The sequence below is a fragment of the Mytilus trossulus genome, chromosome 2 (genome assembly GCF_036588685.1).
Source record: "Mytilus trossulus isolate FHL-02 chromosome 2, PNRI_Mtr1.1.1.hap1, whole genome shotgun sequence".
Classification (NCBI taxonomy): domain Eukaryota; kingdom Metazoa; phylum Mollusca; class Bivalvia; order Mytilida; family Mytilidae; genus Mytilus; species Mytilus trossulus.
The window spans coordinates 29,214,899-29,242,796 of NC_086374.1; the positions used below are offsets into that span (position 1 = coordinate 29,214,899).

The window sequence follows — 27,898 nt, forward strand, 5'->3', positions numbered from 1 at the left end:
TTTTTTTCAAATGCCTCCCTATCTGAAATAAAAGAGTAATAGTTGAGGAAGGTCTATGCCTAATTTCATGTGCACAATTATTCACAAAGCAGCCGGACTAAATGTAGCGAGAAATTTCCGCACCCGGAGGCGTCTTTCAGCTGGTCCCTTAACAAATATATACTAGTTCAGTGATTATGAAAATTGTACTTTTACAACAAATTTTGCAAGCAACGCAAATTACTCAATAACGTTATTATTCACGAATATGTTACACAAAATGAATAATTCAACTGTGTGGGCAAGACAAGCTGTACACATTGTCTTATCTAATGACAGTTTTCAAGTATTTTAAGAAATTTTACTAATACTTTTATTTCGTACTTTATGAAAGAGGTACACCGATTGACCGAGAGTAAATCGGTGTAAACAGCATCATCTAACCACCAAATATTACTGTAACGTTAAAGTATTAACAATGTGACATAAACTATTTACGGGGAAGTGCACGAATTTAAAACTTGTCTATATAAAGTATGGGGTGTGCTGGTTTGAAGGTTGTACCGTGATGTTTGTTTTCTCGGGTTAGTTGCCTCATTGGAAATATAAATCACATATCTTTTTTTTCTAAGTAATGTTTTGACAAGGTAAATTCAAAATCCTCCGAAAATGCATTTGTGATTGCTGTAAGGTGTGTGTGTGTGTTCAAAGAAAATTAAAGAAATGGATACAAATAAAATAATTGTCTTTCCTTTTCATTAATACCCATGACGTGGTCCTTTGAACCAAACTATTCAACAGAGTGTTTGAGCTTTTAATATACATTTCTAATTCATCTGGTCAAAATTAAAAAGAAAAAAGAAAAGTATAGCAAACATAATAAACTCCCACGCAAATTGAAAATCAGAATAAAACCTAAATAAACAGCTGCGCTATGAGCGCATGATACGCCCGACGTCTTGTGTGAAAGTTTTATGCAATAATCATAAATAGTTTCTGAGAAAGTGTTAAGCAATAACCATATATTGTTTTTGAGACACGGCGGAACATGTGAAACCCCCCACCCTGTTTTTTTTTTTTACAAAAAACTAAATATCACTAAAATATAATTTTGAATCAAAACCAAAAAACATACAGATCTTTAGATTAATATAACAAAGAAGTGTGTAAAGTTTTAAGCAATAATCATTCATTATTTTTGAGATACGGCGTGACATGTAAAAAAAACCCTCCCCTGTTTTACAAAAATACTCAATAACTCAAAAATAAAATTTTGAATCATCACTTAAAAGTATACAGATCTTGAGATTAATATAACAAAGAAGTGTGTAAAGTTTTCAGCAATAATCATAAATTATTTTTGAGATACGGAGCGACATGTAAAAAACCCTCCCCTGTTTTACAAAATACTCAATAACTCCAAAAAAAAATTTTGAATCAAAACCAAAAAGTATACAGATCTTTAGATTAATATAACAAAAAAGTGTGTAAAGTTTTCAGCAATAATCATTAATTATTTTTGAGATACAGAGCGACATGTAAAAAACCCTCCCCTGTTTTACAAAATACTCAATAACTCAACAAAAAAAATTTTGAATCATCATCACCAAAAAGTATACAGATCTTTAGATTAATATAACAAAGACTTGTGTAAAGTTTTAAGCAATAATCATAAATTGTTTTTGAGATACGGCACAACATGTAAAAAACCCTCTCCTGTTTTACAAAATACTCGATAACTCAAAACAAAATTTTTTAATCATAACCAAAAAGTATACAGATCTTTAGATTAATATAAAAAAGACTTGTGTAAAGTTTTAAGCAATAATTATTAATTGTTTTTGAGATACAACATGTAAAAAAGACCTCCCCCTTTTTTACAAAATACTCAATACCTCAAAAATGAAATTTTGAATCATCACCAAAAAGAATATAGATCTTAAGATTAATATAACAAAGACATGTGTAAAGTTTTAAGCAATAATCATAAATCGTTTTTGAGATATGGCGTGACATGTAAAAAAAAACCTCCCCCTGTTTTACAAAATACTCAATTACTAAAAAACAAAATTTTGAATCATCACCAAAAAGTATACAGATATTAAGATTAATATAACTAAGAAGTGTTTAAAGTTTTAAGCCATAATCAAGAATCGTTTTTGAGATACAGTGCGACATGTGAAAAAAACACCCCCTTGTTTTAGTAACAAAGTGCCGTAACTCAAAAAGTTTTAATCTTATTTTCACCAAAAAGTATATAGATCATTTGACCATCATAAGAAACAACTATATTAAGTTTCATGAAATTTGGTTAAGTCGTTCTCAAGTTACGGTGCGACATGTTTACGCCGGACAGACAGACGGACATACAGACGAACGGACAGACGGCGTGACAGACGGACAAACGGACAGACAGACGGACACCGGACATTTGTATACCATAATACGTCCCGTCAAACTTTTGACGGGCGTATAAAAACTGACAAAATCAAACACTATTTATCAACGGAACAATTAAAAAACGACTGGTATATCCAAGAACAAGAACAAGAATTTTATTAGTGAAAGAGAAGATACTGAACCGAGTACCATACACGTTTCAAGGATGTGTTCTGGTCAATGATAAATACGATAGTTATGCGAGATACACTTTTCTAATTCATTAAGGTTTACAACATGGTAAACATTTTTTATTTTAAAATATGAAAATAGAAACTCTTCCTAAACTCAAATATTTTTAACAAATGGTCGAATGAGCAGTAGCTGAAAAGCTGATATCGGTTGTTATCGTTATTTTACGAAATTTTTCTTTGATCTTACCGACTGGTTTCCTTTCTGAGCAAAGTAAAGTGATATGAAACATTATCAATAGAAACTAAGGACGCATGTGCCATTCTCAATGTAAACATCAACGTCGTCATAGGCAAAATAGCGATAAACAGATTAGCATTGGTCATCTTAACATCAATTCTCTGTAATAATATACCAAATATGAAAAATTTTGGCCAGATTATTTTTTTTCGATTACTTTTTTTTAAGTTGAAATGGTCCAAACTAACAGTCAAATTAAAAAAAAAATCTGTATAGTCTGGTTGCCATGGAAAATACATGAAATCATATGTATATAGTAGTATAGCAAGGAGAAACGGCTAACATCGTATTTTATGGTAAAAATGAGATAAAGCATAACATTTTTTGTTATTTTCAAGGGTATAAGAGAACAATTGAATCATTTAGACTGCTAACTGACAAAGGGGTCCACCTAACACAAATATCGGCATGATTTTTCCCGATTATTGTCATTTTTTACATCTGATTTTACCGAAAACGCAGAAATCCTTACATAAAGGACTATGAAATATAAAATTATGGATGTTTTGTCAACAAAATGCTGCAAAAAAATTCTTGGGTAAATGTTGCAGAAAGTTGCCAAAAGAGGAATAGTAGTCATCGTAATTTACCCTGAAATTCCCCTTTTTTAGGTTCTATTTGTTAATAAATATTTTTTCATATGAATATTTTCATGATAAAATAGTTCTTTCTTATTTTTAGATGTATTGAGGGTAAATATATCATATAACATATTCCAGCAATTGAAAACATGCTCAAACTAGTTTGGATGTAATTTCGAAAAATGAGTTATTTCCCCTTTTTGAAAATCTTCGGCCGTCGTCGTTAACTTTTACAAAATCTTCTCCTCTGAAACTACTTGGCCAAACTAAACCAAACCTGGCAACAATCATCATTGGAGTATCTAGTTTAAAAATGTGTCTGGTAACCCGGCCAACCAACCAAGATGGCCGCCATGGCGAAAAATAAAACATAGAGGTAAAATGCAGTTTTTGGCTCATAACACAAAAACCAAAGCATTTAGACCAAATCTGACATGGTGAAAAATTGTTAATCAGGTCAACATCTATCTGCCCTGAAATTTTCAGATGAATCGGACAATCCGTTGTTGGGTTGCTGCCTCTGAATTCCTAATTTTTAGGTAATTTTGCTGTTTTTGGTTATTATCTTGAATATTATTATAGATAGAGATAAACTGTAAACAGCAATAATGTACAGCAAAGTAAGACCTTAAACAAGTCAAAATAACCAAAATGGTCAATTGACGCCCTAAGGAGTTATTGTCCTTTGTCAATTTTAAACAATTTTCATAAAATTTGTAAATTTTTACTAACGTTTTCCACTGAAACTACTGGGCCAAGTTCATTATAGATAGAGATAATTGTAAGCACTAAGGGACGACATCAAACGATCGATGTAGGATAAAAAAAACTTAAATCAAATAGTTTGGGGGGTGGGGGTGTGGGGTTAAAATTCTGCAAGTTTTGTATATCTAAAGTCGATTTTTACATAATTTATCCCTATTCGTTATTCAATTTTTCCCAAATTAAGTTAAGAGAGGGTTGGGGGTCAGTGAAAAAACTATGTGAATTAAGTTTTTTATCCTACATTGAACTTTTGATGTCATCCCTAAGATTGTTTAGTAAAGTAAGATGTACAAACACATCACCATCGATTTATATGTATACTTTATTATGTTTTGACCTCTTGTACACGTTTATGTCTGAGGAAATACAATATTTTGTCTTGTCTTGCCATCACCAAAACACAATTTTGTCATGAATCATCTGCTTCCTTTGTTTAATATTCACATTGACAAAGGTGAGCGACATAGGCTCTTTAGAAATGCTAGTTCTGAAACAATAGCACAACATCACAACATAGAAAAAGTGATACTTATTAAAATTAGCATCTGCCTAAAGTACACTTCATTCCAAATTACGGTTTTTCAACAAAGATCTAGTATTTTGTCCTCTACCCTTTACTTTAAATTGAATTGAAGAAAAAAATTACGAAGTTATATGTTCAGTTTTGATTCAAAAGAGTTTTTACCTCAAAGTAAACCCTGTAAAATAAATTTATTCTCAAAATTCCCAATTTTTTTACATAAAACCCAAATTTTCCATAAATATAATGAACCTAGTGATTAACCCAATCCAAAATTCTTTGATTTTAGTGCCTCTCTATTTCTTATTTTTTTTCTGCAAATAAAAAAAAAAAAAAAAAAAATATGTCACTACCCCCCCCCCCCCCCCCCTCTTTTTTAAGGTTTGCATTAAGGTTGGTTTTTTGTCAACCATAGGTCAGTCATTTGAACAAACATATTCAACAAATACCAACATAAATATAACATGTTAGTTGATTTATATGGTGGAAATTGTCTGGTATGATAGCAAACATATAAAAAATTGACCTACATGAACAGTTTACACCCCTAATATGACCCAATTTGAATTATCCGCCATTGATTTAAAATATGTTTACCCAGAGATATTTTTTCATTATTGATTAGCTAAATACATAATCTTTAAGTGTAGTGAGTCATGTTTTGGCTATATTTCTGCAAAAAAAATATTTTACGAATTTGACCATTTTTGGTTAAGATCCACAGTACCTAAAATAGCTATTACCTCTGACATTCTATACTGTATTTCACCGTATATGATTTACTTTAATAAATATATCTTTATAAAGCATATTCTGTTGTTCATTTAATGGTAAATTATTAAAAGCTATCTGACATAATAAATGAGCTGTTCATAATTGAAATTTAGTCATTTTGAGGTAAATTTCCCTTGGTTGCTAAGGAAAATTATGTTCCTTAGCAACCGACAAGAAGGACTGGGATGATTAAGATTTTAATCTGATTTTTATGAATAAAGCAACTACCTTGTTGTTAGAGGTAGTTTTTCTATCACATTATTTTTGTTATGTGGCCAGCTGTTGGTTGATGCATACAGAGACTTGATGTTAACTCGATTGTTTTTCTCACTTTCGCAAAACTAGTTAAGATGACCTACGATAATCTCTTTTCAATCTTTAGTTTTCTGTCTTGTTTCTTTTGTACTATTGTTTGTCTGTTTGTCTCTTTCATTTTTAGCCATGGCGTTTTCAGTTCATTTTGATTGTTTCTCTGGTATCTTTCGCCCCTCGATTTAAGAGTTTGACTATTCCTCTGGTATCTTTCGCCCCTCGATTTATGAGTTTAGCTGTTCCTCTGGTATCTTTTGCCCCTAAATTAATTAGTTTAACTGTTCCTCTGGTATATTTCGCCCTCGATTTATGAGTTTGGCTGTTCCTTTGGTATCTTTCACCAATCGATTTATGAGTTTGAATGTTCTTCTGGTATCTTTCGCCCCTCTATTAATGAGGTTGGCTGTTTCTCTGGTATCTTTCGCTCACCGATTTATGAGTTTAGCTGTTCCCCTGGCATCTTTCGCACCTCGATTTAAGAGTTTGACTGTTCCTCTGGCGTCTTCGCCCCTCGATTTATGAGTTTGACTGTTCCTCTGGTATCTTTCGCCCATCGATTTATGAGTTTAGCTGTTTTTCTGGTATCTTTCGCTCCTCGATTTATGAGTTTGACTTTTCTTCTGGTATCTTTCGCCCCTCGATTTATGAGTGACTGTTTGTCTGGAATCTTTCGCCCCTCGATTTATGAGCTTGACTGTTCTTCTGGCATTTGTCTCCCCTCAATTTATGAGTTTGACTGTTCCTCTAGTATCCTTCGCCCCTCGATCTATGAATTTCTCTCTTCCTCTGGTATCTTTCGCCCCTCTATCTATGAGTTTGACTGTTTCTCTGGTATCTTTCGCCCCTCATTTCTCTAATTATACACGGAATGAAACATTAAACACAAAGACAAAGACTTGTCAGCACTTTAAAAATGATTACCCCGATATTAATCATACGCCTACATTATGTCTATAAAATTTGAAAGCAAAGCAATTTAAGATATTCACGTAACATTCGCTCCATATGTTGCACAACAGTACATAAACTCAAATGACAATACAAACCGATGATTTTCCTTCTTATATCTCATATCCACTACAAACCCTAACAAGAGTAGTTTATATCAAATAAGGAGAACTTGTAAACCAGGTAAGTTGTATTTAATATATTTTAATATATAAAATATGAGAAATAACATGAATATTAAAATGTATCAAGTTTGGATTAAAAAGTATTAAAGTGGTACGGATTTGTATATTCTACGATGTTCGACATATATGAAATCTTGAATGATTTGTAAAGGTATTTTGTATTCAAATTTAAAAAAATAATTATGACTCAGTCTGACTAACATGTGCCTAATTTAAGAGATAAAAGAAATCTGTTTAAATTTCTCACAAACAATTTCTAATCATCAAAATGCAAATTAAAGTTGGGTTAGGATAGGTTTCTCTGAGCGTCGTAAATATCGGTAGGTTGTAATAAAGCTTGTTGAAAAACGTTACTGGTAAATTGTACAAATTGAATAAAAGTACTAAAAAGTTTACATTCACATGATGTGTTTTCAATTTGGACTCAACAAAGATACCGTATAGCGGGTTATTTTCGCGGATGAAAATATCACGATTTTTATTGAATAAGGTATACGAAATATTTTTGGGGTAATTTTTTTGGCGGATTTAAATATTTTATCTATAACTTTGCATGTAAACTTTTAATTTGGCGGAATTTGCTTCGGCGATTTTGTTTTATCCGCGAAAATAAGCGATAATTTAAATCCCGAACCCGCTTTACGATACCAGGTTTATAATTTATGTCGTTAGAGGCTAGTGCAGTGCAAATGAGACTCACAGGTGCCGCTCGAATAAGATTAAAACCGAAAAGCCTTATACGACGGTATTAATAGAGTATTGCAAATCGAAAATTCTTAATTCTCCCAAAAAAACTCAACTATAAACTTGACATAAGATAAAGTTATTGCATGGGCACATTGATTTAATGTCAAAATAGTGTTCGTTTTGGTTGTTACACAGAACTACATATATGTTAATTATACGATTAACAACACAAGTTTGCAATCCTTTCCCAGATTGCTGCATTCTGACATATCTTTATGAACTTGAAAACATGAAATTACAAAAATCTTCATACATAATTCAATGTGTATACAGTGTTAATGTTTTATGTCATGTCTATTAAATCTAGAGTTGGATTTCCTCGGAGTTCAGTATTTTTGTGATTCTACTTTTTGTTTAAACGTTTTAGTTTTATATGGAACTCGAAATACGTTATGTAACATAGGTTTTATTAATTTCTATCTCGATTGCATTCTGCTACAAGTTTTTTCTCCCGCAAATTGAAACAAAGTTCATGTTCAATGTTTTCGTATTCAAATAATGAACGACTACAGAACCTTTAAAAATGTTTTCGATTTCCTATCTTTAAATAAAGCCAAGATCGAATCGATTGACTCTTTTTTTTCTTTTTTTTTCTTTTCAAACTGCACTTAAGGAAGTTCGCTGCTCAGTTTCAAAATAAATAGCCATTACACTAGTATATATTGATGGGGGATTAATTGAGGAATCAAAAAAGCAAAAAAATATAAAGGGTCAATGTGCTTGGTTGATCCTGTTTCCGAGATATTAGCCATTGGAATTTTGGCGGGAACATGTTCTCTCTTGACTTTTCATAGCTTTATCATGGACAAGTTGAAGTTCTCAAAAACTGTTAAAAAGTAATTAAAATTTTATAAGACTTTTACAGATGGCTTATCATTATACATGTACAAGATTCGTTTTTAACGTTTTTTAATAAACGCCCAATGCCGAATATTTAAAAGCCAAGGATGCAAAAGAACCTTAACATATGAAAATCTATAAAACAAAATATTATCCGAAATCAGTATACACATCTTGCAATCATAGCGTTTGAATAATCAATGAGATAATACGCACATATGTTTGCGCAAGTTGAATAAATTAACTGACACACAGTGACAATACCACCTGTTTTATTTTGGTTTTTAATGAATTTTATCACGTTAATCTTGAGTTAAAAATCCAACAAGAGAAAGGATTCTTATACCATGTTTGTATTATCTCAGTCTGCTTAGGTACATCGGTATATAAACTGATTTACAAGACAAAATTATTGGTCTATTTATTAATGATGTTAGTTGCCGTCGGCGCTAATCACGCATTTCTTCATCTAAAAAATAATGTTTTTTTTTTTTTTGGCACTTTTTTAAATAAGAAAAATGTTGAGGCTATAAAAAAAGGTACTGATCGCGTAATTATTTGAGGGATTTCTCAACATAAGAATTACTTAACAATAATAAGTCATTAAAATGTAAATATAATAGTAAACTAAAGAATCTGATGTTTACGGAGAACACATCTTACAATTTGTTCTGGTTATATGTTTTACTCTCTGTATCTTTTTCCTGTGCAATTTATTGGATAAGCAAAACGTTAATTTTAAAAGAACTAACTATCAAATCAGTTGAAAAAGGGAAAAAATTGTAGGTGACAATCCTTTAACCATTTAATTTCACTGGCCTGAGGGTTTTTGAAGCTACGTTCCTGAATTTTCTAAAACTTATCTTCCAAAATATACATGTATGTACTTCCATTAACTTCAATTTCAAAGAGCTTAACTCATAAAGTAACAATGTAGCGTCATTTTTGTATTTAGTTAAAGTTTTTATTTCATTTTTAGCTCACCTTGCCCGAAGGGCCAAGTGAGCTTTTCTCATCACTTGGCGTCCGTCGTCCGTCGTCCGTCGTCGTCCGTCGTCGTCGTTAACATTTTACACTTTGAACTTCTTCTAGAGAACCACGTAATGGAATGAAACCAAACATGACATGAATGTTCCTTATGAGGTGCTGACCAAGTGTTGTTACTTTGTAGCCGATCCATCATTCAAAATGGCCGCCAGCGGGGGACTTAGTTTAACATAGGACCCTATGAGAAATGCATACAAATGACTTCTTTTAGAAAACCACTGAATGGAATGAAACCAAACATAGCATGAATGTTCCTTATGATGTGCTGACCAAGTGTTGTTACTTTGTAGCCGATCCATCATTCAAGATGGCCGCCAGCGGGGCACTTAGTTTAACATAGGACCCTATGGGAAATGCATACAAATGACTTCTTGTATAGAACCACTGAATGGAATGGAACCAAACATAGCATGAATGTTCCTTATGAGGTGTTGACCAAGTGTTGTTACTTTGTAGCCGATCCATCATTCAAGATGGCCGCCAGTGGGGACTTAGTTTAACATAGGACCCTATGGGAAATGCATACAAATGACTTTTTTTAGAGAACCAATAAATTGAATAAAACCAAACATAGCATACATGTTCCTTTTTAATGAGGTGCTGGCCAAGTCTTGTTTCTTTGTAGTTAAATTTCATCTTTTGTTTATATGATTTCAAAAACCCAGGTAGAATCAGGTGAGCGATACAGGCTCTTGAGAGCCTCAAGTTTTTCTCTTGATAAATTTGACAAATGCACGGGTATAGTCGAGCTTGTACTATACCGTACGAGTATACTTATACGGTACGAACATACGTTCGAGTATACTTATACGGACCAGACCGTACGCGTACGGTCCAAATACTCATATAGTCTTGAACATATATGCATGTAGCAATGTTGAAATAAAATCTTTTATACTTGTACTTAGGTGTTAAACACAATATTATATAGAACCGCAGCCGCGTTAAATATATATAATTCATCTTTCATTTTGAAACAACTACTTTTTCCATTTTGAAAACAAAACAAACATGCAAACCAATGATTGATGGAAATCTGCTGAATACCACAAAATGTTTGGAATTGTTGATCATTATTTTGATTTCAAACAAGAACATTATGGTTCAAAGTCTATTTTCAAGATTAACGGACCACACTGGCTGCTGTGAGGCACAACAGACACTGAATGGAAATGTTTCTTACGTTTAATTGATATTTGCAAAGAAAATTCAAATGCCAAATATAGGCTCCAAATTATATCTCCAGCAAATACAAACCGAGAACGCTATGTTAGAGTTTTTTTTTTTATTGTGGATGGACAAATGTTTACTAAAGATTTAAAAGAGCACCATAGTTTCATTTAGATAACTTTTCAGAAGATGTTTGGTTGATAGAAATTCGCAATACAAAGATCAAATGTATGGGGGGAAAAGCAGATACTTGAATCCTTTCATCTAACAGAAATATAAGTCAAACTGATATGCAATATTTTCCAAGAACAAAAGATCGTGCTTTTTATTAGATCTATACTATCGGGAGTATAAAAAAACTGACCTTTTGATAATAAAAAAAAAATTGGACATTAACGCGTACTTTTTTATGGACTATTGCGGAAACGTTGTTTTTGTGGATTTTAACGGCGTTTTCTTGTAGACTTTAGCGGAGGTAATTTTGTGGACTTTAGCGGAAAGTTTGTGGACTTCAACGGCGTTGTGAACTTTAGCGGACAATTGTTGTAGACTTTAGCGGTGTTGTGACCTTTAACGGTGCCACAAGTGTATATATCTGTAATCATTGATCATGTGATGCTGGAGACATTACTGTTTGTGCATAATGATGTATTTATAATTAAACCAAATGTTACCACTTGTAAATTTATAATCTTTACATTTTTGTACTTTTATCAAAATCAGCAAAAAGTGGACAATTATTTGATTCTGAGGTAGCCGGGTCTGGCATTTTTAAGAAATAAATATTCTGGCCCTTATTTAGATTTGTGAATCATCTTGTCTTTTCACACATGAAATATAAATATTCTGGCTCGATATACATTTTTGTAATAATTTAAAAAGAGTCTACAAAGGTATACACTAAAAAAGAAAATACGAAAGAAGTATTGTCAGTTGTTGTTTTGAGGAATAATTATAAAGTGACAAATATAACTTCGTTCATGAAATCTAAAAAAAAATCTCGCTAATTTTATCATTTTGAAAAATGAAACTTTTCGGAGATCTTCGAGGACCCAACTTGTAATGATATTACGTAATGCCGATATTTTCATTTTGGCGTACGAACAATTAAATTGCCAATTGTCCTTTAGATTCTCAAACAGCGAAATTACTGACTCACTGTCAAGCTCCAATTTTATTAAATTATTTCTCTCACGGGAAATAAAACCATGTACAACAATTTTCCTCAGTGAAGGAAAGTACGAGTTATCTCGCATGATTTTAAATTGCCCATACATACATGTATAGCAGGTTCTGACAGAGACATATAATACAATGTTATCATACAATTGTATTATATGTTTCTGGTTCTGATCATTATAGTCCGAACTTGAATGATACGACAGCATTCACCCTGACGTGTTGTTATTTTTGACATTTGCAATAAAGTAGTGCACACTCATGCTTGCTCTCGTTTATGTTTGTAATAAGTTAATTATGATAACTGCCAAACGTAAACGAGATAGTTTATTATAAAATGATTTCGTAATAAACGACAAGTAATGAAATATTCAATGAATACTAAAATCTTTTAAAGTAAATAAAGAGTAACATCTAAAAACTATAACAAGTGATCAAATAAACACAGTTTCAATATTCAGAAACAGGGTTTTCTAATCAGACAACGTGTTTGTTTTCATCTTATGACGGTCATAGGTTTCAAATGATGAATTTCGTTCAATTTGCAATTAAGCCATTTATTTGGGCAGTGTTCATACACTCCTCTTTGGGTAAATAAAGTTTTATAATTTAAAATGGCATACTTACCTCGACCTGTACGGTGTAACATAATGTACATAAATTATTTATTGGTTAAACAATACTTGGTCATGTTTTATGAAGATTTAAGCCCTAGGCGAAGCCGAGGGCTTACATCTTCATAAAACATGACCAAGTATTGTCTGACCAATTTAGAACATATTCACACTTTCGAGTGACCTTACAAAATTATCCTTTCCCATTGTAATATTCAAACCTGAATAAGAGTTCGCTTTTTAAATTGAACTAAATGGAAAACATAGGTAACCATCATTTTAATGGATGGAATGAAAAAGCTTGGACATAGTTTGTGAGGACCGTATGGATAAATTGTTTTTCTTCTGCTTAAGGTAAAATTTAAAACTCATACATCTAGAGATTTTTTAATTTTAAAAAGCAACACAATGTTATATAAATCCCATTTTTGAAATTTGACTTTTATAAATATAAAACTCTCTATATACATATTTTTAAAAATTCAGACCATTCAACATTAAATGCTTACTTTTTATTGATAAATTTACATGTATTTGTGTTTCTCCAAAAACAATATTTGCTTTATATATCAGCAGTCTTGCATTGTTTTCATGAGAAAAAAATCCCTCAAATGTCAGGTATACAAATTAAATAAGTAGTATTTTACCTACATCCTTAACCAAATTATTTTTGTTTATTCTATATATGTTTACCATTAGAAAATGCATGAAATTATGCAAATTCAAAATGTTTTTATTTAAATCTTTGCTCTTTCATCTTTAATCAGTAGGATATTATCCCAAGGAAAATGCCTTAGGGAATTGAACACTTCATTAGTGCAGCTATTAATAGTCCACTTCATAATTAACTTACAATGAAAAGTCATTCATGTAAAGCATTTCATAGTGCATGGAAAACCATGTACTATGAAAAGTAGAGGGCAAAAAACTAACTTCTCATTGGACGAGAAGGGGTGAGTATGTTCTAAGATCAAAACATCACTATTTAAACCATGAACGTGAGACTAAAACCATGTTCACACTTAGATATTTAGATCAATTAAAACTATATCGGTTCATTTTTGACCGACTTGTGTCCGATATGAACGCATCGAATCTATCTTGAATCGGACTAAACTATAAAATTAGAGAGGTAGTTTAGTTTGAATCTATCTAAACTATAAACTTAGAGAGGAAGTTTAGTTTGAATCGGACTAAACTATAAAATTAGAGAGGTAGTTTAGTTTGAATCGATCTAAACTATAAAATTAGAGAGGTAGTTTATTTTGAATCGATCTAAACTATAAAATTAGAGAGGCAGTTTAGTTCGAATCGATCCAAACTATAAAATTAGAGAGGTAGTTTAGTTTGAATCGATCTAAACTATAAAATTAGAGAGGTAGTTTAGTTTGAATCGATCTAAACTATAAAATTAGAGAGGTAGTTTAGTTTGAATCGATCTAAACTATAAAATCAGAGAGGTAGTTTAGTTTGAATCGATCTAAAGAGAAGTCCAAACGTTAACACAAGGGTTAATGGTTCGGTCGAATCTTTGTTAAATATTTCAATACTTTTAAGAGCAATACATATAAATGTGACCACAAGGACTAACATGTTTAACCACAAGGACTAACAGGTTTAACCACAAGGACTAACAGGTTTAACCACAAGGACTAACATGTTTAACACAACCACATTGCTTGCAGCGACACAGATTTTGACCCGGCATTATTGTCGTTAGATATATGCCAATCTCTCTCCATCTAAAAAAAATGTAAAACAATTTATTATGTCTTTTGGTGACGCAGATTTTAAAAATGCTTTTTGATCATGTGGTAGTCGTGATATATGAAATTTATTTAGTTTAGTTTAAACAATATTTTATTTCAAAAAGTGCACACAATATAGTTATACAATATGAAATACAGGGATTCGGAAACAAGAAAAACTTATATAAATCCGTCTCCCTATTTAAATTTATTTATATTTCAGTTATGATGACACCGATACGATATTGGGGAAAATATCTAGCTCCTGGACTACTTTTTATCATCTTCCTATATATATCAATGGATCTTCAGTATGCAAACGTAATCAACACAGGTTTGTAAGAATAGAAGAAAATAAAATAGAGGCACTATTGGGCTCAAAAGATATGTTCTTGTTTTGAAAGGAACGACCATTTAACTTTAAGAGGGAGGGGGTTCATATTTTTTTTTATTCTTATCCTCAATTTGATGAGAGAAGAAAATATTGTAGTCAAGTAGATGACCAAAAAAAAGAGAGAGAGAAAATTCTGACCCTGGAAGAAAAACCATACGCCCTACCCTTTGTATTCATTATAGTTAAAAAAAAAAAAAAACAGTTCAGTCACGATTATTGTTTGTGCGAACATTTCAATTGAAAGCCATAGAGAAGTGAAAAGATACTACATAATTCCACTGAACACTAAAAATAAACACCATCGGATTGCTAAAATAGAAATAGAAATATAAAAGTAAAAAGAAAAGTCGATATGCTAATAGATATATTGAAGATACTCGCATGTTGAACTGGGAGGTAAATACGGGATTAAATTAAACATAAAAGCGAAGTACTGGGAATCTCATGATGGACCGTGCTGTCAACAACCCAAAGATTAGGAACATAATTAACGAGGAAAAATTATAGTTATTCCGAAATAATTGAATTCGTGCTTCGTATATATGATATGTTGAAACTACCAATTAGAACAGATAGTCTACGTTTCTTTCATTCATTAGCACGGCAGGTTCAGGCATTCAAATTTCTTTTTTAAGAATTGTTAGTATTTAATAATATATTGCACTGAAGAAACCGGAAATCATACAGGGATAAATCGTCAAAAGTAGTATTTTATCATGAAACTTGCATATGAAGCCTCGAAATCTGTAACACGGAAAACTAGGGAGAGGTGTTTGAGGAAGCAGACCACTGAAAACGTCTACTTTTGCTTGCAGGAAACAGATTATGGTTCGGTTCCTTCCGCGTGCAATATACTATTTGGTAATATAAACAATTCTCAAAAAAGAATCTGGATTTAAGTTACTCAGGTACGCTAAACCAAAACAATTTAAAACCAGGGATGAGTTATTACGTATAAAGGTTATGAACTCTTTGACCAATTGGCAGAACCTAAATTAATAGATGATATCATGTCAACTTTTCTTTGTGTCAGTTGGAACTTAGGTTTCTTATATATATTATAGGGTTATTGCATGAATATTGGGGAAAATTGTCCCGAGTAGAATTTATATTGCACGAGCTTACGAGTGCAATATATGTTCTACGAGGGACAATATTCCCCAATATTCATGCAATAACCCTTTTATTGTATAGCAATATAATATTTGAAAGTAAAAAATGGTTTTAGATAAGATTTTGTCGTTGATGACGTCATGAATATTGAAGACTTATTGCACTAGTGCAATATTAGAATTTATTGCACGCTAACTTTTGGTTACGTTCTGTGGGAAATATTATATTGCTATACAATAAAATTAGTTATTGCTTAATTTATCAATGGACAATTTGTGGATAAAATAATTCTAAGTATTAAAACTGTTGTTTTGTATAAAATCTGTTTATTTATAGTTTTGAGATACTTGCATGCCTTATAAATGATATCACAGATGTAAGAGAAAATAACGATTTAATAATTGATCGTCATATGGCTTATTTCATGTGTGCAGTTTTATCTATAATGTAGACAATTAAAAATGGATAAAATTTATAAATAACAACGTCTATCCGACTGATATTTACTCTATTTATTTCACTTGACTGGGCGGAGTTTAACCGATTCGGTCACAATAAACCAGTCCATCTATAGATAGGTGTTTTACCCATTAATGAAGTGTCCAGCCATTGATTGGAAATTCCTTTGATGACACTGATAGGTGATTAGAAATCAGTAATAATTATAACGGCAATCATCCTTATCACACACATCTTCAAATAGACTGTTCTTATGCAAATTTTAACGTAAGCTCCACCCGATCAGTTGAAATAACATTGTTAATAGCTATTTATATATAGTTCCGACATTTAATGCATCTTAAAGAAGTAGAATTCAATTAATTAGGTACACGTGCCGTTATATATCTACATCATGAACAACACATGACAGCAACATTAATTAGTATTTTATATGGGTTTCTGAATAGACTGCTGCAATTCAAAATAATAAGCTTCTGCAATACAAAAAGGCTTTATAGACAATTCTTCATACAATATGTTAAGCTCTGAACAAAGAGAATTCTTCATACAATGTCTTAAGCTCTGTAAAGAGAGACAATTTTTCATACAATGTGTTAAGCTCTGTACAGAGAGACAATTCTTCATTCAATGTCTTAAACTCTGTACAGAGAGACAATTCTTCATACAATGTCTTAAGCTCTGTACAGAGAGACAATTTTTCATACAATGTGTTAAGCTCTGTACAGAGAGACAATTCTTCATATAATTTGTTAAGCTCTGTACAGATAGAGAGGCAATTCTTCATACAATGTCTTAAGCTCTTCACAGAGAGACAATTCTTCATACAATGTGTTAAGCTCTGTACAGAGAGACAATTCTTCATACAATGTGTTAAGCTCTATACAGAGGGACAATTCTTCATTCAATGTGTTAAGCTCTATACAGAGGGACAATTCTTCATACAATGTCTTAAGCTATGTACAGAGAGACAATTCTTCATTCAATGTCTTAAGCTCTGTACAGAGAGACAATTCTTCATTCAATATGTTAAGCTCTGTACATAGAGACAATATTTCATACAATGTGTTAAGCTCTGTACAGAGGGACAATTCTTCATACAATGTGTTAAGCTATGTACAGAGGGACAATTCTTCATACAATGTGTTAAGCTCTGTACAGAGAGACAATTCTTCATACAATGTGTTAAGCTCTGTACAGAGAGACAATTCTTCATTCAATATGTTAAGCTCTGTACAGAGGGACAATTCTTCATACAATGTGTTAAGCTCTGTACAGAGGGACAATTCTTCATACAATGTGTTAAGCTCTGTACAGAGAGACAATTCTTCATTCAATGTCTTAAGATCTGTACAGAGGGACCATTCTTCATTCAATATGTTAAGCTCTGTACATAGAGACAATTCTTCATTCAATGTCTTAAGCTCTGTACATAGAGACAATTCTTCATACAATGTGTTAAGCTCTGTACAGAGAGACAATTCTTCATATAATATGTTAAGATCTGTACAAAGAGACAGATTTAATACAAAATGTTTAGCTCTGTACAAAGAGATAGTTGTTTCTTACGGTATGTTAAGCTCTGTACAAAAAGAAAATTATTTTATACAATATGTTAAGCTCTGTATAAAGAGAGAGTTGTTCATACAATATGTTAAGTTCTGTTCTAAGATATATGATAATAGTTTAACACTTTACACACTTCTTAGTTATATTAATTTAAAGATCTGTATACGTTTTGGTGATGATTCAAAATTTAATTTTAGAGTTATTGGTTTTTTTATAAAAAAAAGAAAAAAAGAAAGAGGGGGTCACATATCGCGCCGTATCTAAAAAAAAAAACAATTTAAGATTATTGCTTGAAACTTTACATACTTTTTAGTTATAGTAATCTAAACATCTGTATAATTTTTGGTGATGATTCAAAATTTTATTTTACAGTTAGAACATGTTTCGCCATATCTCAGAAACTATTCATGATTATTGCATAAAACTTCACACAGAACGTTGGGCGTATCAATAAACAAATAATACAAAAACAAGATTCAAGAATCACGGTACAATATCAATGACATATTTATAGTAACTGGAAGCCACTACAAAGTAACTTCAGTTTCTGAGCGCCACCACATATGAAACGTTACCATCTACTAAACTCGTGATTCCTTGTTAAATAATTGATGTTGTACTTCGGTAAATATTTCATACATCTATGTTAAAATTAATACAATAAGATAAAATATTTGATATACTCAAAACGGAAAGTCCTAATCAAATGGCAAAATCAAATGACAAAACACATCAAACGAATGGACAACAACTGTCATATTCCTGACTTGGTACAGGCATTTTCAAATGTAGAAAATGGTGGATGAATCTCGTTTTATAGCGCTTAACCTCTAACTTGTACGACAGTCGCATTGAATTCCATTATATTGACAAAGATGCGTGAACAACATGTCACTTATATGGGAACAACAACAACACCAACCCAAACCCCACCACATGTGGCACCAGTCGTGTTGCTCATGTGAAATTGCCAAATTCGGTAGGTCACATTCGTGAAAAGGGAAAGGAATGGCAGTTACGACCAAGGAAAATATCCAATATCAGACACTTGTCAAAAACAAGAGGATCAAAGAAGCCAGATTATTTAATTTCACTTTCAGATATATTGATGATGTTCTTTCCTTAAACAATCCGAACTTTTCTGATTGGGTTCCATTAATATATCCCCCAGAACTCGAGATTAAAGAAACAACAGACACGGCTTCCTCCGCCTCATTTTTAGACTTATATCTCGAATTTGACTTGCACAGTCATCTCAGTACCAGAATCTATGACAAACGAGACGATTTTAATTTCGAAATTATAAATTTCACCCACCTTAGTAGCAATATACCAACTTCACCTGCATATGGGATATATATTTCCCAACTTATTCGATATTCAAGAGCTTGCAGCTCCTACTCAGATTTTGTAAAACGTCATCAGTGTCTGAGTAGAAAGTTGATGAACCAGGGGTATGTCAAAGAACGTCTCGTCCTTTTTCTAAAAAAGTTCATCGGAAGGTACCAAGACCTTGTTGATAAATATTCCGTATCAACTTCTCAAATAATACACGATGGTCTTGATGTATAGATTCTGCGTACTGATGTTGTGTATCATCTTAACAACATGTTTTATTGTTCTTTTATTTGTTTTTGTTCTATTATTAAGATTACTTTTACTGTTGAATGGTTTTATGTGATATCCGTTTGACGTGGCTCGGTACTTATACATCTCGTCAATGTGTTTGTATTGGCTTTCATTTTTTGGTGATTTGTTTTGTATATGTGACTCTTTGTATTTCTTTTGTGCTTATAACGTGACTCTGTACTTTAAAAGATCCCGTCAGTATGATATTTGTCTATAATATGTCATTATGATATATTTCTATTATGAATTACTATATACGTTGAACCACAAACGTCAAAATCGATCAATGGCGTAGTGGAATTGACAATTTTTGGATTCTCATAAATTCTATGTATAACTTTTGAACTAGTTTGAATCTCGGTCTATTTCTGTAATTTATTCTTACATACTTTTGATTTTTTAACTCTGTATGCGTACATTGCCTATGAAAAAATTTTTAAAATTGTTTGTATGCACATTGAACAACAAATTTATGTGACGTATATAATTTTTCTAACGTCAGACACTCGAATCAATCCATGTGTTCTTAGACAGTAGATGTTATTGTGTCCTGTTAAATTGTTCCCTTTAAAAAGTTTTGGATTCTCATATATTCTATGTATAATTTTTGGACTAGTTTGAATCTCGGTCTATTTCTGTAATTTATTCTTACATACTTTTGATTTTTTAACCCTGTATGCGTACATTGCCTATGTAAATTTTAAAATTGTTTGTATGCACATTGAACGACAAAATTATGTGACGTATATAATTTTTCTGACGTCGGACACTCAAGTAGATCCATGTCTTCGTGGATAGGTTTTTGTGTCCTGTTAAATTGTTCCTTTTAAAAGTTTTGGATTCTCATAAATTCTATGTATAACTTTTGGACTAGTTTGATTTCTGTAATTTATTCTTACATACTTTTGATTTTTTAACCCTGTCTGCGCTCATTGCCTATGTAAAATTTAAAATTGTTTATAATCCAGGTACTTTTGATAACTATTGTATTCACATTGAACGACAAATTTATGTGACGTATATATTTTTTCTGACGTCAGACACTCAAATCAATCCATGTGTTCGTAGATAGTAGATGTTGTTGTGTCCTGTTAAATTGTTATACGATGATGACTGATGTTCCCATATTTTGACTATTTTATTGATTGTGACTGTTTATTTAACGCATCGTGTAAATGTAACGGAATTTGATGAGACTGTTATTAAAGTGAGAGGGTTAGCGCTATAGAACCAGGTTTAATCCACCATTTTCTACATTTGAAAATGCCTGTACCAAGTCAGGAATATGACAAATCTTGTCCATTCGTTTTTGATGCGTTTTGTTTTTTGATTTTGCCATGTGATTATGGACTTTCCAAATTGATTTTCCTATGAGTTCAGTATTTTTGTGATTTTACTTTTTTCTGTTACAGTAATTATAACGGATATTCCATAAAGGTAAACAAACTCTTGATGGCGTCAACTTGAAAAAAAACAAAAAAACTTTTCATTAATTGAAAACTCTGAACTAAACAACTTGTTGTTGCTGTCTTTTGATAATAGCTTGAAATGAATCACCGTACACAGATCATAGACAGAAGCCACACCGCGGTTGTCACTAGTGAATCATCCTCAGTTTTCGTCAGAATAAAAATTATTAAAAGTCTCTCTGTAGTGTCGCGGTTACGTCGTTTTACTGTTTGTACTTGAGTGTTTTACTGGATTAATAATTTTCAAATGCCTCTTGGTACCTCCCCTTATTTTTTTATTTATTGTTATCATTTATTTATAACAGAAAATAAAACTGCCGCATTTAATAAACCAGTTCACAAACCTCCCGAGAAGGTACCAGTTGAACCTGTTAGTATAGATGACTGGAATGTAAAACTTCCTTCATTTAACGTGTCAATCAATATTACTGAAACGGACTGGTGGAGGTCAGCTGCTTTCTTACAATGGTAATGTCATTTTACAATGCTTAAACTATTTCTATCTATATCATTATATTACATTTTTAACACAGTTAATCTTCTTTTAGGATTAGTCCCTCATTTTGTATTTCAAATCTAGGTAGTTTATGTTTCTTAATAAATTATTTCAAATATAATCCACATACTTTCTGAAAAATGTAAGTTGCCTTTGCGGTTTGTATGCTCCCAAAATTTTTATATATACCTCGAATTTTTAATAATCTTTTTATCTCGAGCGTTGCATGTGATTGAATAAATCCAGCATACAAAAAAATATATCATACTTTCAAACTTTCACAATTTATCATTAATCGAGTGTGCAATGTTTCACCACTTCGTGGTGTTTAACGTCCTTAACTACCCATGAGGGTCTAGAAAGGTCGGAACTGCACTATTCATACCTTTTTGTTTTTTTATGCATGGTATTAAACAACGCTGTATTATTTACGCCTTCCATACTTTCAGTTTCGAAGGTAATTCGATATACTCGTGGTAATTCATACGCAAACCGGCGATATCGTATGTGTATTTACTAGAAATCAACCAATCAGATACTTATTGGCTTAAGCATTTGGTTTTTTTTTAGAGAGACTGCGAAGGTGGTCTAATTTTCCCGCCCTTTCTTTTCTAGTCCATCTAATGGGAAGAACATTCCTAGGTTATAGATTATTAAATTGTTTTTGTTAATCTGCGAAATATTTACAACCAGAGTTAACTTATCAAAAATCTAATAATAAAAATCAGAAAAGTCATGAGATACTAAAAATGATTAGATGTTTATGAATACTTTAGGGACCTTCAACACAGATCCATAGATTATCGATGTAAACGAATCAAGTCAGTTGGAAATTGGTGGATTTGCTTGGATCCAGGATACAAAATCAAGAAACCTTGTCTTGTATATTCTTTTGGGTAAGACATGTTTCATTCAATTTGTAAAAATAGATGTTCTTGCAATGTAATTTCTGTTGACATGAATACAATCGGTTTTATAAATACAAGGGATGTTGTTACACATGTAACAAGAAAGTTCTTTCCGAAGTTTTGAAAAAAAAACAAAAAAAATCGAGATTCTGGCAAATGTTTTTAGATCTTTTATTTTTTATCTGCTTTTGATCATGCTTATTTTTTCCGAGGCTTCATGCGCGAAAATTTTCCACGCTTTTGTATCCTCGGGGACCTATCCTCATTTCATGTTGCAGAATATTCATTTTCATCCCGTCTTGTGCAAAGTGATTTATTTATATTCCTACCGATATAGTTTCAAAAGTTATAAAGGACAATTTTATAGTGAGCCAGAGGCTTGTTAATTATCATGCCAACACTGAATGAACTAACTGACTACTGAGTTGATGATACTATCGGGGACTGATAGTCTACCAGCAGAGGTATAAACACAGTGCCGTTAAATGAAAAGGACAGGTTATAAATTTAATGCGTCCAAAGCGCTTTCTTAAATCATCGTTTACATTTCGACTCGATTTTGATTTTTCTGACAAGATTTTAATTCTTATTTATGAAAATTGATTGAAATATCTATCCGTACTTATTTGAAGTTAAATTAATACGGTATTTAAACTTCTATATGGACTGCATTTTAAAATCCCTCTCGTATCTTTCGTCCCTCTTTTAGATTGGTGGCTTTTAAAAATCAACAGTAATGTGAAACCGATGTGCAGAGATAAATAATGAAGGAACCTCTTAAACTCCAGAACGCTGCGAGACCGGATGCGACAAAAGGATAAGCGTCTTCTGCTATGTATCCATCTACCGCATTGTGTATTCACACTCAGTCAAATCGTCACAATCGAAAATAGACACAATCGGTATAATTACAGACCTGACGACTATAAGACCCCATAAACATGCCACTAACTAGCGCGTGGGAGCACTGGCACATCGTAGAGGTCGACTAATTGATTTGATTAATACCACTGGTTAAATACACATTCTAAAGACCATCTTTTACCGTAGAATGAACGGCAGAACTAACGTTATCAATAAAAAATATGGTAGTCTATAATTGATAACCCAACTTAAATAAAGGCAAAAGTAGTATACGCTGTTCAAAACTCATAAATCCATGGACAAAAAACAAAATCGGGGTAACAAACAAAAACCGAGGGAAACGCATTAAATATAAGAGGAGAACAACGACATTACACTAAAAAGTAACACACACAGAAACGGACCGAGCATCAGACAAAATCCCACGAGAATAAAAAATATAACATCAAAACCAAATACATCAATTTGGGATAGACAAGTACCGTGACACGTCTTATCGCAATGTGAATTTACACTCAGATTTAAATATGTATTTCTCAGTATAAGGACTTTATTTAGTATAAACATAATGAAATATTTATTAATTATGTTGATGTCTTTATTTTCAGTATAGGTTTTGATTTTAGTTTCGATGATGCAATGGCTAGTCTTGGCTGTGAGGTGCATTCTTTTGATCCCAGGTAAGATTTTTTTAAATGGTCACATGATTTAAGCCTGAATTAAACAATTTTAATGTACTCATACATTCATTCATACTTTCATTTACGTCTTGAAATAAAGAATAAAATTGAGAATGAAATATTTCAGACAAAGGATATGTTCTTTGATTATTTCTTATCGGAAATTTGTACATTTTCTTTTTGATCTTACTACCTTACTTTTTCAAGACGAACAACTTTCATAACGTTTTATGACTTCTTTTTTACGTAAAAAATACTTTAGTATTTCAATTTATTTCATATTCTCAACATCAAAAAGCTAACAGTCTTTCAAACAATTGTCAAAAACAAGACGATCAAAGAAGCCAGGTCATTTAATTCAACTTTCATATATATTGATGACGTTCTTCCCATTAACAATCCAAACTTTTCTGATTGAATTCCATTGATATATCCGCCCAAGAACTTGAAAATAAAACAGACACGGCGTCGTCTGCCTCATTTTTAGACCTAAAACTCGAATTTATGACAAACGAGACGTTTGTTTAAGTTGACATTATCTACACCCCCCCCCCCCCACCCCCCCCCCCCCCCCCCCCCAAGGATACACATTTCCCAACTTATTCGGTATTCAAAAGCTTGCAGCTCCTATTCATACTTTGGAAAACTTCACCAGTGTCTGAGGATGTAAAGTTGATGAACCAGGGGTATGTAAAAAAAAAAGTATCGTCATTTTTCTAAAAAAAAAAAGTTCATAAGAAGGTACCAAGAAACCTTGTTAATAAATATTCCGTATCAACTTAACAAATAATACACGATGGTAATAAAGTATAGATTCTGGGTACTGACGTTGTTTATCATCCTTATAACTGGTTTATACTATTATATATTTGAATTTATGAATATTACTTTTACTGTTTAGTCTGGGTTTTATTGATATTCATTTGAACTGGCTCAGTAATTGTACATTCCGTCATTGTGTTATGGTTTTATGCTAATTCTCGTATTCTTGTATTTCATTTTTGCTAATATGCTTTGTCTTTATGCATTTTTTGGGTGTTTCTTTGATACATATGACGTGTCTCTGTACTTATCCACTTATCCAACTCGTTAATGTGCTATTGCAAAACTTTTTTGTATTCTTGTCTTTCATTTTTGCTAATTTGCGTTTTCTATATGCCTTTTTATGTTTCTTTGATACAATAGTAACATATATGACGTGGCTCTGTACTTATACATCCAGTTATTGGCTTATTGTTCTATGGTACATCTTTCTAATCTTGTCTTTAATTTTTGTTGGTATGCTTGATCTTAATGCCATTTCGTGCTTCTTTGTTACATATTTGTTTGTTTTTATATTGCTTAAGATTATAACACAATGTTGACTTCTGTACACCTATTTTTAACATCTTACCTATTATGTATATTTGTTTTATACAGATATTGCTGTCCATATATTGAAATTTTTAAGCGAATTTCATACAAGTGAGGGGTTTAGATAGCTATACAACCAAGTTTTTTCTCTCACTATTTTTTACATAAGAAAACGTATTAGAAGCCTGAAATATGACACTTGATATCCATTCGTATGATGTGGTTAAACTTTCAAATTTGACAATTGATTACGGACATTCTGTTTTGAATTTTCCTCGGAGTTCTGTGTTTTTGTTACTTTACTTTTTGTTTGCTGTTTTTTTTTTATATTTTTGTCTAGTTTGTACAAGCACGGTACTTGTCTATCCCAAATTCATGTATTTGGTTTTGATGTTATATTTGTTATTCTCGTGGTGTTTTGTCTTTTGCTTGGTCCGTTTCTGTGTGTGTTGCGTTTCGGTGTTGTGTCGTTGTTCTCCTCTTATATTTAATGCGTTTCCCTCGGTTTTAGTTTGTTACCCCGATTTTGTTTTTGTCCATGAATTTATGAGTTTTGAACAGCGGTATACTACTGTTGCCTTTATTTGTCATTTTGTTTTGCCATGGTGTTTGAATATCCTTTTGAAATCTTTCACTTTTCTTCCTGATGAGCAAAAACAAATTGATGCATTCCCGCAACTGCTTGTTTTATGTGAACATAACATGTAAATAAATTATTTTTTGTGGGTTTTTTTTTCAGTATGAAAATGAAGGAACATGTGCGTAATACGTCTGTGAATTTCCATCCAATTGGTCTTAGTCATAGTAATACGAAACAGTTTTCCCCTCGACTGGATGTGTATGTCCGGCGAAATACAACATGGCCAGTAATGAATTTAAAAACTATAATGAATTTACTAGGACATAAAGGGGTGAGTGTATGAGATAATATTTTCAACCTATATGCTAACTTAAATAAGCTGAATTAATAAACACATTTTACAAATTATAACACATTAAATCCATCTTTGCAAAGCATCATTATCAAAATAAGAAGATTATGAATGATGCCATAGAGACAGATTTCTACCAGAGATCGAATGAAGTGGAAATAACCAATATATTCTGAATCAACGTATGGCCTTCAACATGAGCACAAAACCATACAGCGTAGCACGTTATAAAAGACACCGACATGAAATTATGCAAAACAATCCAAACGAGAAACGATAACAACTCAACATAACATTTTTCCAAAACAACAATTTATGCGCGTAAAGATCAATTTACGGTCTTCGATAACAGATGTTTCACATGCATTACAATATAACAATGTGCAAAGCTTCTTAAATGAATAAATTCGCTTTGACCGTGAAATGAAACTGCCTTATTATTTTATTTACATGTTTTAAGATTATTTTCTTCTTCTAACAAATAATAATGTTGCAAGAAAATTATGACGGAAAATAATACCTGCCACTTCATGGAAATTAGTTACTTTCTCATTTATATGTACCACATATTCACTTAAGCCTTACACTTTGACTTTCCAGAGAACAATTGATGTTTTAAAAATGGACGTCGAAGGATATGAATGGAACATCCTTGAATACTTGCTGCAGGAAAACCTCTTCAAGAACATTAAACAATTTATGTTGGAATACCATTTATTTCCAACATGGCCGTCAAAAGAAGATTATCCAAAGCTGTTAAAAATTTACAAATCATTACATGACATTGGATTACTTAAATTTGTGACAGCCATGCACCCACTGAATCTTAAACCGAAATCATTTAATATACAAGCTGATGTTGCCTATTTAAATACTCTTTTTAAATCAAACTCTGGAAAGGTATAGAAAAACTGTAATAAATATTTGTTTTAAGTTGGATTTATAGATTTTAATTTACCTTGACAAAATAAACTTAATGCATGTAATTGAATTAACTAGAACGTACAAATCGTTTACAGTTACATGTATTGTGTACTGTAACATACTGGTTTGAAATTGAAATGATTCGTGGACATTCCACTATTTCTGGAAAACACATTTTTATCAAAATTAACAATGGTAGAAACAGTTTTCATTTGCTTTGTTTATTTAAGTAGATATTTTCTATGCCCCAGCAATAGCTTAGGGGCATTAAGTTCGACCTTTGCCCCTCTGTACCGCAGTCCTACTGTACGTACGTATATTGGATCTGTTCTCTTAACTATAGTTTCCTCTACCAAATGTTATTAAACTTATATACAATGCCTATTACCACAATACACAGATTAAGATTGACATTCAGGCAGCGTCATTTTTATCTTTCTAGATTTGTGCCCCTTTGCAAATGGAAAAAAATGTTGAATTTTTCGCTTCCGTTCTCTGTCTTAAGTTTGAAAGATAAACGTTATAAAAATTGTGATTGAAGATTTGGGTGTAGATTCATAGAAATTTGAAGATTTATGATTATTATCTTCTTCTTACAAATAATAATGTTGCAAGAAAATTACTTTGACACAGTTAGTTGAACGTCCATCGCAATTTTTTAGAGAGACATCTTATCTTTTACCGCAGGAAGAATCAGAGTATGAACGTTTAAAATATATCTAGTCGATCATATTGATGACCCGGCTATGGAGGTGGAGACAAAAAAAGCCAATGGAATCTTCAAAACTGTTAAGTCGAAAGAAAATGGCAAAGCCATGACAAAAGTTC

The 27,898-nt window shown here is 32.0% G+C and overlaps 2 protein-coding genes across 2 annotated transcripts in view; one reads left to right on the plus strand and one right to left on the minus strand.

The window, feature by feature from the left end:
* LOC134706935 (probable methyltransferase-like protein 24) overlaps positions 1–12,601 on the minus strand; it is a 130,969-nt gene extending 118,368 nt beyond the window's left edge. The window contains exon 1 of the mRNA XM_063566310.1: positions 12,546–12,601. Coding sequence (XP_063422380.1) covers positions 12,546–12,576 — 31 coding nt within the window. The 5' untranslated portion in view covers positions 12,577–12,601. The remainder of the gene's footprint in view (positions 1–12,545) is intronic.
* An 861-nt stretch (positions 12,602–13,462) lies between these two features.
* Positions 13,463–27,077, plus strand: LOC134706937 (probable methyltransferase-like protein 24). Its single transcript, XM_063566314.1, has 7 exons — positions 13,463–13,485; positions 14,504–14,614; positions 21,219–21,381; positions 22,186–22,305; positions 23,790–23,861; positions 25,954–26,125; positions 26,747–27,077. Exons 2-7 carry the CDS (start codon positions 14,506–14,508, stop codon positions 27,050–27,052), a joined length of 942 nt encoding a protein of 313 aa, XP_063422384.1. The 5' UTR covers positions 13,463–13,485; positions 14,504–14,505; the 3' UTR covers positions 27,053–27,077.
* Positions 27,078–27,898: the final 821 nt, after the last annotated feature.

What these genes read in the sequence shown, in the direction of transcription:
- LOC134706937 (XM_063566314.1), top strand. Translation starts at nt 14,506, where the DNA reads ATGATGACACCGATACGATATTGGGGAAAATATCTAGCTCCTGGACTA. An exon ending in TCAGCTGCTTTCTTACAATG is followed by an intron (nt 21,382 to 22,185) that starts GTAATGTCATTT and finishes TGAATACTTTAG; the next exon opens with GGACCTTCAACACAGATCCA. An exon ending in ATTTACTAGGACATAAAGGG is followed by an intron (nt 26,126 to 26,746) that starts GTGAGTGTATGA and finishes TTGACTTTCCAG; the next exon opens with AGAACAATTGATGTTTTAAA.